The sequence below is a fragment of the Coenobita brevimanus genome, chromosome 77 (assembly GCF_032717465.1).
Source record: "Coenobita brevimanus isolate Jiangsu-jjx chromosome 77, ASM3271746v2, whole genome shotgun sequence".
In the NCBI taxonomy this organism is placed as follows: domain Eukaryota; kingdom Metazoa; phylum Arthropoda; class Malacostraca; order Decapoda; family Coenobitidae; genus Coenobita; species Coenobita brevimanus.
This window is the reverse complement of record NC_137030.1, coordinates 12856245-12865845: the sequence shown is the minus strand read 5'-3', so window position 1 is coordinate 12865845 and position 9601 is coordinate 12856245. Positions and strand designations below refer to the sequence as shown.

General features: G+C 43.5%; 1 protein-coding gene across 1 annotated transcript; it reads right to left on the bottom strand.

Moving 5' to 3' along the window:
* Nucleotides 1-276: 276 nt before the first annotated feature.
* LOC145408491 (uncharacterized) lies at nt 277-8749 on the bottom strand. The gene is made up of 4 exons (XM_080279225.1): nt 8696-8749; nt 3389-3432; nt 1573-1717; nt 277-429 (listed from the first exon to the last, which is right to left on the bottom strand). Exons 1-4 carry the CDS (start codon nt 8735-8737, stop codon nt 277-279), a joined length of 384 nt encoding a protein of 127 aa, XP_080135351.1. The 5' UTR covers nt 8738-8749.
* Nucleotides 8750-9601: the final 852 nt, after the last annotated feature.

Below are 9601 nucleotides of genomic sequence, written 5' to 3'. Positions count from 1 at the left end.
CTCTCCATTTCTCCTTGACTGTTTCTGATGCATAATAGGCCTCGTTAATGGTTTGACGCATTTGAAAGTAGTCCGTTGTGTGAATAGCCTCAGGGTCCCAAAACACTGAGGCCATCACCTTTCTGACAGGTCCGATCGCTTAAATTTTGGGAAAGGTGAAGAATCGTGGTGTTTTCATTGCTTGCTTTCATTCTTGTATTCAGGTTCAAAGTGGTGAACCCATGCCTCATCCTGGGCCACGGATCTCCACAAGAAACTGGCTGCATGGAAGCGAGATCAAAGTGTCTTTTGAGTTTCCAAACTGGTCAGTTTCTGGTCCGGTGTCAACATTCTGGGCAGCCATCGTGCAGACTGCTTGTTCATACCTAAGATGTTAGTCAAAACTGTGTGCACTGAGCCGGCACTGATGCCTATGGTGTCAGCTACTTGCTGCACAGACAAACGGCTGTCATTCAAGACCATGAGGTGAACGGTTTCCACTTGATCGTCTGTAGTTTTTTTTTTTTTTCGTGCCCGACCCTGGGCAAAGGCTTCAGTACCTATTCCCAACTCCCAATAGTCCTCCATGGGGCCCAGTAGCCCTCCGACATTTCCATATGTCACCACTTCGGCTCTAACACCCACCATCCATATTGAATACATGCTAGGGCTGTCTCATACAGGACTTGTGTACTGGTATTAGCGGGGTTACATTTATGACATGGCGGCGGGTCATCTGGTAGATCAGAATAGTCTGCTTTTTATCATTCAAATCCTTAAACTGTTCCCTGCTCCAGCCGGGATTCGAACTTGGATCCATTAGGACTGCAGGCCGCCTCTCTACCGATTCAGCCACCGCCTCCCTCAATGATTTTGGGCGTGGGTCATATTCGGTACTCTCCCTGCCCTGCCTGAAATTAGCAGCCCACTTCTTTATGGTGGAATAATAAGGAAAGTCCACATCAAGTGTATTGACCATGTCTGGATGAATTTCCCGAGGAAGGTTATACCCTTTTTTTCAATAAACGTAAAGCACAGGCTTGTCTCTTGTCCATTTTAGGGTTTGCTGTTACCTGACAGATTTCAAAGGGCCTCACCTGCAACCTAAAAACGAGTATATTTTTCATGAATAAGAAAAATGTGCCTTTCATGTGGTTGTCTTAAGATTAATCTTTATCAGATTTCATCAGTAATTGTTTTTCAGTTGCATATTTGTACTTTCAGCCAAAATCGATATTATTATTATTATTATTTTTTTTTTTGGGGGGGGACAAAGAAGACAATAAAACCTTATTTTGTTTAAGGAACTTTATTTTTTCCCATCTCCTTGAAACAAAACACAGAATTTAACAGATGAGGTAAAAATCCTCCTCAAAGGGAGTTTGGCCCCACCCATGAGATTAAAAGCCCTCCTTTTTTTTTTTTTTTTTTTCTACTTCAGAATTTCACCAAGGAATCCACAGTTCACACGCAGCTTAGACAGGGAGTGCATAAGTGCTTCTAAATATAATGGCCCCATATCTATGGCATGAATAGTTTCGATAACATGGACACTTTCTCGCTGGCGGGTCATCATACCCCACTTTAATAAACATTTATGCACTCCTTGCCACACCCAGCCACCAGACAGCATCGGGACCCGGGCAGTTTGTAGGAACACTCACGGTCGCTGTGGCACTGGTCGTAGTAATGGATGCACACGCGTCCAAAGGAGTCAGGGTGGGGGCACCGAGGATACCTGAAGAGAGGAAACGAATAGAAGCAATCTCCCAGTAGCATTCAGAAATTGGCTTGCAGAGAATATCTTCCTCATCATCATCATCATCATCGTCATCATCATCATCATCATCATCATCATCATCATCATCATCATCGTGACCTTTCCCACCCCTGAGCTGGGTGAGGTAGGGTTTAGAGAGGCAGGGAGAACGAAAATCGATAAAATTACATAATAACCAATGTGGGCCCAATAACAACACTCCCATCCACACACCATTCAAGCCCACGGAATCCTGGCTCCACAAACGCTTGTAAATATTCTCCACAAACCATTTAGAAAGTACACCAAACATTAGAACACTCCTTACAGCATTAAGTAATTGCATATTTTAATATCCTTAGCTCAGGGATGATTGGCACTAGCATTAATTTAGGCGACATTGTAGCCTAGCCCTGGACACCTACCCCTGTGATTGGGAAAAAAAAGAGGATTGGATGAGAGAGACAGAGAGAGGGGCTACGTATATACATACGTACATACATACTCGTAGATATATACATACATACTCGTAGAGACATACATACATACGTACGTACTCGTAGATACACACATACATACATAAGGTACGTACATACATACATAGATAAACAGACAACCAGACATATATACAGACAGAGCAGTGACATCCCACAAAAAGCCCTCGACTCACACTAATACATCGTGCATTAATGTGTTCCGGTCAGCAGTTCTTTGACATTCCGAAAATGCATCAAAATCAGACTCTTCCTACTTAACCATCAATATTCAAGCGAGATGAAAAGGTTGAAATCTTGCATTGTTAGATCTGCAGCCTTATGTGTGAAACTTGGGAGATTATCTTGCCGGAGCGAGCGAAGAGAGCGAAAACAATAATAAAGAGGGTAGGTGTCGGCTATACCACTCACATCACCCAAAAGATGCTATGTCTAACACTATGAAAACGACAGAGAATATATGTACATCACTGAAAAGCTTATGAAAAGTAATACTCGTTATTTAAGCGGTAATTCTGACTATTCGCCATCGCCTCTCCCCCCCCCCTCCAAAAAAAAAAAAAAAAAAGGAAGTTCAACACGAAACATCAAAATTGGATTATTTCGGATGCTATTAAAGCTACAGTGGACCTACGCACATCATTGGAAAGCTTATGTGAAAAATAAGAAAGAAAGAGAAAACAAAAACAAAAACAAGCATTATTTCAGTGAAATTTTCAAAAATCAACAAGTGAGTTCGCGGAGGGTTAGTGCCCCTCCCCGTAAAACAACTAAAAGACAAATGGCCACCCCTTATGGGATTATGGCGTCTGGCTATATATAGATAGATATACTTCTGACGAAAGCCAACATGCGCCAAACTCAGCCTCAAAAGGTAGTTATCTCGGAAGTTATCAAAACTACAGCGGATCCACGCACATCGTTGGAAAGCTTATGGAAAATTAATGGATGTTCTTACAGTGGCTTTGTTGAGCCGAAAAAGGGTGATAGATATTTGTCGTATGAAAACAGACAGACTATAGCTATATGACTGAAGACAAGTATTTTTTAAAGCAATCTCATACACAACTTAGGCTCAAGAATGTTTATAGATACTACTGAAGGACATTTAAGCTGTGGTAAGGTGTTTGTTCCTGCTGACGACTGACTGACTTACGGGGGGCCGTAGATGGGTGAGGGACGACCCGCCTCGGCCATACCCTGCAAGGAGAGAGGGAACATTAATGCCGTTGTTTGAACAGTGAACAGATAGGAGAATAATAACGAGAAGTAAATAAATGAATATATAAATAAAAAGAAATACAACACAACCACCACCACTACCACCACGACTGCCAACACCAACAACAACTACTATATTACCACCACCACTACTACGACTGTACTACTACTACTACTACTAATGTCCAAATTCAGTCGAATGACGTACTTTTAATGATATTTTTGCTCCATCTATCCATCATCCAGTCCTATGTTGCCCCATGAGGAGCGTAGGAGCCCGGAGCTAGGCAGTTGATCATGACATTTAAGATGAGAGTGACCAGCCTCACTCATCTTTGAGTGGCATGACGTGAGCAATAAACCCCAACCACGCCTTGGATATAAACCTTGACTGGCTCAATCCGATTGGAGCGCCTTCATTCAACTTAAGACGGACCCTTATTGGTGAAGACCTGAAGGTGTTCATGTAGGCTGCATCTGACCCCTTTTCGAGGGAGAAAAGTCTATTATAAGCTGAATTAAACCATCCGACACTAAAAGCGTCAGTAAGAAGAATGAAAAAACCAACACCAAGAGGGAAAATCTCCGTCTGTGTGTCATACAGTCCTATATTACCCCATAAGCAAAATGCCTAAGCTACTTGGTCCCAACAATAAATACGAGGGTGACCAGTTACTAGACCCTGAGCGGCATTATATGAGCAATAAGCCCTAACCATTCCTCGGATGTAAACTCTTCTGGGTCACACTTGGCTGGAGCGCCTTAACTTACTAGACCACCAGGCGTCCATTGGGTTGTGTGGTTACCAGAAAACATTTGATTTGTTACTCGGTGTGCAGTCGCTTAAATTGAGCTCCAAATCAGCTGAATACAAAGGTACAAAAGAGTACAAAGGAAAGCAAACAGCAACAGATCTGTTGGTCCTGTCGTGGCTGTTTGGTATAGGGAAGGTTGTAACTAACAAATTTATTCCACTAGTTAAGGACAAGGATAAACATGGAGGAAGGACAGTGGGCGTCCTCACCTACCAAAAACCAAGAAAACAGAGAGAGAGAGAGAGAGAGAGAGAGAGAGAGAGAGAGAGATGGAAGGGGGAGGGAGAGAGGGCGGGAGGGGATGAGGAAGGAGGGAGAGAGGGCGAAAGGCGATGAAGGGGAAGGGAGAGAGGGAGTAGGAGGCAAGAGAGAAGTGAGAGTGAGATTCAACCCTTCACCCCTCTCGTCGCTCGCCTCCACCTTTACCATAAAACTAATACACACAAAAAGCTGGCTGTAATTTGAACCACGTAATTATCCTTCATTTAGCAAACCATAATGGCAGCTTTGACTTCGTTTAAAATTTGACATGTTAACAAGATTACACGAATTAATTTTACCCACGAAACACAACTTATGTTCCTGTTCAACTCTTTCCTTTATATAGCAACCCTTTGAATACCGTGTTGAGTTGTGCTAGAGGCTTGGGGTGGAGGGGGAGGGCAGTGGTGATGAGATGTAACAATAAGGTTTGGCGGGGATTTTACCTGCGCCGAAACATGCCAGGTTTATGGAAGCAATGTGAAATTATCTTGTTGTTGTTGTTGTTGTTGTTGCAGATAAAATCAGGATAAACCTTCACTATAGACAAATCATTAAACCTCCACTCCTATTTTCACAGGGTATCCTCACACACACACACACACACACACACACACACACACACACACACACACACACACACACACACACACACACACAAACACAAACACACACACACACACACACACACACACACACACACACACACACACACACACACACACACACACACACACACACACATTTTATGTGTATGTATGTATGTATGTATGCATATGTGTATGTATGGATGGATGGTCGTACGTGTATATGCATGTATGTATGGTTGTACGTGTATATGCATGTGTATCTATGTATGTATGTATACAGCCTGGCACCCACTTTATGATGTTATGATGAGTGTAATGTACTCGTATGATCTCTACAGGCAGCCGTTCGTCCTGCGCTGCTTTGGTTTTCCCAGCTATCAGACCACAACACAGAAATACCCCCACCCCCACCCCAACCCCCACCAAACACCTCCACCTCACCACAACACACCCAACACCCCCTCCAAACATCCCCACCCTACCTCAATACCCCCAACACCCCCACTAAACACCCCCTACACCACCAGAACACTCCCAACACCCCCACCCAACACCCCCTTCAAACACCCCCACCCTACATCAATACCCCCAACACCCCCACTAAACACCCCCTACCCCACCACAACATTCCCAACACCCCCACCCAACACCCCCACCACAACCCCTTAGTGGTGTGCCTGTCACCTTGAGATCCAGGCACGTATGTGGCGGAGGGGGGGGGGGAGGAGCGAATAACACCTTGGCCCGTATTATTGACCATTTATAGATAGATAGATACATACATAGATAGATAGATAAATAGATAGACAGAAATATAGATAGATAGAAATATAGATGGATAGATAAATGGGGCCTCTGTGATACAGTGGTAAAGTGTGTGTTTTCGTACACTGAAGAACGAGGGTTCGCGCCCCGCCAGGGTCAAAATCTTTGGGAGCGATATTCTGGCCTCTTAATGCATTGGCGGACACAAAGGGTGCTGTTGTTAAACCTGTGTCGCATGCTATAAAGTATGCTTGCACCCAGTCGGCTTGCGCGGGTTGATTACACTTGGTTCACAGGCTATAGACACAACCAAAGCTATTGCAACACAACAATTACACTTACAAGCACTTCTCACCCTACATACAATCTCTACTAGACAGCCTAAGCCACTTGGTAGGGATACATTGGCTGTATCTTCCTAACTTCGGTTGGGATCGGACGGTCTGCAGTGGACACTCAAACGGCTGATGAGATGAGATGATCTCTCTCTCTCTCTATCTCACTCTCACTCTCTCTCTCTCTCTCTCTCTCTCTCTCTCTCTCTCTCTCTATATTATATTATATATATATATATATATATATATATATATATATATATATATTTAATCAGCCGTTTCAGTATCTATTTCAGGACCGGCCTATCCCGACCGAAGTGGGGACGATACAGCCAATGTATCTCTACCAAGTGGCTTAGGCTCTCTGGTAGAGAATGTATGTAGGGTAAGAAGTGCTTGTACGTGTAATTGCAATGTTGGAGTGGTTTTGGATGTATGTATAGTCTGTGAACCAAGTGTAATGGGCCCGCGCAAGCCGACTGGATGCAAGCATACTTTTATAGTAAGCGACACTGGTTCAACCACAGAACCCCTTGTGTCCACCAATGCAGTACGTTGCCGGGTGAACACTCCCAAACTTTATTACTCTGGCGGGGCGCGAACCCTGGCTCACCTGTGTACGAAACGCGCACTCTACCACTGTACCAAAGAGGCTCCTTATGTATATATATATATATATATATATATATATATATATATATATATATATATATATATATATATATATATATATATATATATATATATATATATATATATATATATATATATGGGAAGGGGGGCATGTTAAGAGCCAGTAAAGTACAGTAACAGGTGTTGATGAAATAGATGGAGTTACTGAGCGGGACAGAGTACAGGTTGGGCAAGGGGGATTCCAAGTGAGAATATTGTCCAGGTGCAGCATAATCCCAGGCTAATATTGTCTCATTCGGGTTGGTACGAAGGGATTTCGGGGGTTCCCATGTCAGGCAATAAACAAGTGCGTCTGTCAGACCATCAAGTCACATAAGATACTTCTGTTTTCATTCTTTTTGGTGGTGGTGGAGAGGGACGCCTTCACGTTGTGGCACCGATATGACCAGACGGTGAAGCTGCCCGGTTATAGATACGTCCCTCAAACCCCTCCCCATCCCTCAAAAGAGAATGTTTGACTTGTGCATGGATGGAGTACGGGAAAGGCACAATGTTGGCTTGCTGTTCACCGAGTTCTTATTTAGATGTGGGTGGGATTACGGTCACTGCTACTGGGTTACTTTATTAGGCTTATGTTCCGGCCCGGTCAGAGCCAACCACGTCTATTCAGGTCAGTGTCAATTCTTATCCATTAGGGTCAGTTCACATTCATTTACGAATCCAGTCAGGTCAGATCAGCGCAGGTTAGCTGAGAGCCATTCAGGTCCAATTACTTCCACTGAAATCCAATTTGGTTCATTTATATCACTTATAGTTCATGCAGACCATTTACGTCCAGCCCAGTTTAGTCAGAGCAATAAATAGCAGTTCAGATTTATTTATGACACGTTAGGTCAGGACTTTCCAGGGCCATTCAGTGTCAGCTACGTACATTTGGTGAAGTTACATCCAGTCAGGATCATTACTGTCACTTATGGTTCCATCATGCCCAGTGAGGTCAGTTCGGGTCAGCTTAGTGCCATTGGTCAAAACCTATTACTGTCAGTTTTGTCCTCTCACATCATTTCACGTCCATGGAATCGAGCCAGGTCAGCAGACACCGATGCGTGCAACGTCAGAGGGAGTGTACCAAACGACTGTCCTATCGCACAAATGTTTTTTTGGAGATATGGTACATGGTATAGTTCTGACAAGAGATCTCTCAGGTTCTTTTACTCTCCGTCAGTTTTATTCCTGTCAAGAGAGATCATTTCGGGTCGTGCAAGGGAAGGTGTGTCCGAGAAATCCGTCCTATGGGTGAGCAGTTCAGGCCTTTACACTGTAGACAGTAAAAGTTTCCATCAAATCTTTTACCTTTGGACAGCAACAACAACAACAAAAACCAGGACGATGAATAGTTAAGCATATAGACCTCTTCCACACACCTCAAAATTCATTGCTATGACGCCCACACATCACAGGAGAGATGAGGAAGGATAGCCATAAACATTCCTAACGTTAACTTGTGCACAGAATTGCTTATATATCTATTTATCTTCACTCATACAGCTACCAAACACTTCAAAATCCAATTAGAGTGAATATTAAAAAGTGGCAAAATACGAAACTCAACATAGACCCCTTCGGTACAATTAGAGAGAGAGAGAGAGAGAGAGGGAGAGAGAGAGAGAGAGAGAGAGAGAGAGAGAGAGAGAGAGAGAGAGAGAGAGAGTATGAGAGAGAGAGAGAGAGTATGAGAGAGAGAGAGTGAGAGAGAGAGAGAGAGAGAGAGAGAGAGAGAGAAACAGACAGACAGAGACAGAGACAGAGACAGATAGAGTCACAGTTAAACTGTCCAACTCACCAAGATGAATGCAGTAAGGATGAGAATAAGCAGAGGTCTCATGCTGGCGGTGGACGTGGAGTATGTGCGTGGAGCAGGACTGAGGGGGTTAATATAGCCTGATTGTGGTGGAGGGGGTGGAGAGGGAGAGTGGAAGGGAGAGGAAGAGGGAGGAGAGGGATGGAATGAAGGGGAAAAGATTGAGAGGGACTTGGGGAGAAGGGGAAGAGTGGAGAAGCAAAAAGGGATGGAGGCGGGGGATGAAGGAGTGGTGCGTAAAGCGGAGGAGAGGATATGGAGGAGAGGGTGGAGGGGGGGAGGGAACAGAGAAGGGAGAACGGGACTGGGGGGAAAATGAAGGAGAGATGAAGACAGGAGGAAGAGAGTGAGTGAGGGACAAGGAGTTGAGTGAGTGAGGTATGGAAGGGAAAGAAGTAAGAGGGATAGAGAAGAAGGGAAGATGGGAAAAAGGAGTACAAAGGAAAGGAAACAGCAACACATCTGTTGATACTTTCATGGCTGTTTGGTATAGGGAAGTTTACTACTAACGAAAGCATTCTACCATTTAAAAACAGGGATAGAAAAACAGAAAAGCCCCCACACCCCCACCCACCAAACCCTCTAGCCGAAGCCGGCAGGAAATAGTGAGAAGGATCACAATTCAGCATAGAAAGACTGTCATGGAAATTTCATGGGAAAGTGGTAAAAAAGAGATTCTCCTCTTAACCATCAACCTGAGAAGGAAGTTAACAATATTTATCAGTGGTGTTCTGCGGGTTACATTATCCGAGCTCGGAATATATACCGAGCATATATATATATATATATATATATATATATATATATATATATATATATATATATATATATATATATATATATATATATATATATATATATATATATATATATACTATATGGAAGTGT

What these genes read in the sequence shown, in the direction of transcription:
- LOC145408491 (XM_080279225.1), bottom strand. Translation starts at nt 8,737, where the DNA reads ATGAGACCTCTGCTTATTCTCATCCTTACTGCATTCATCTTG. An exon ending in TCACCCATCTACGGCCCCCC is followed by an intron (nt 1,718 to 3,388) that starts GTAAGTCAGTCA and finishes TCCTCTCTTCAG; the next exon opens with GTATCCTCGGTGCCCCCACC. An exon ending in GTGGCAAGGAGTGCATAAAT is followed by an intron (nt 430 to 1,572) that starts GTTTATTAAAGT and finishes TTGTCTGTGCAG; the next exon opens with CAAGTAGCTGACACCATAGG.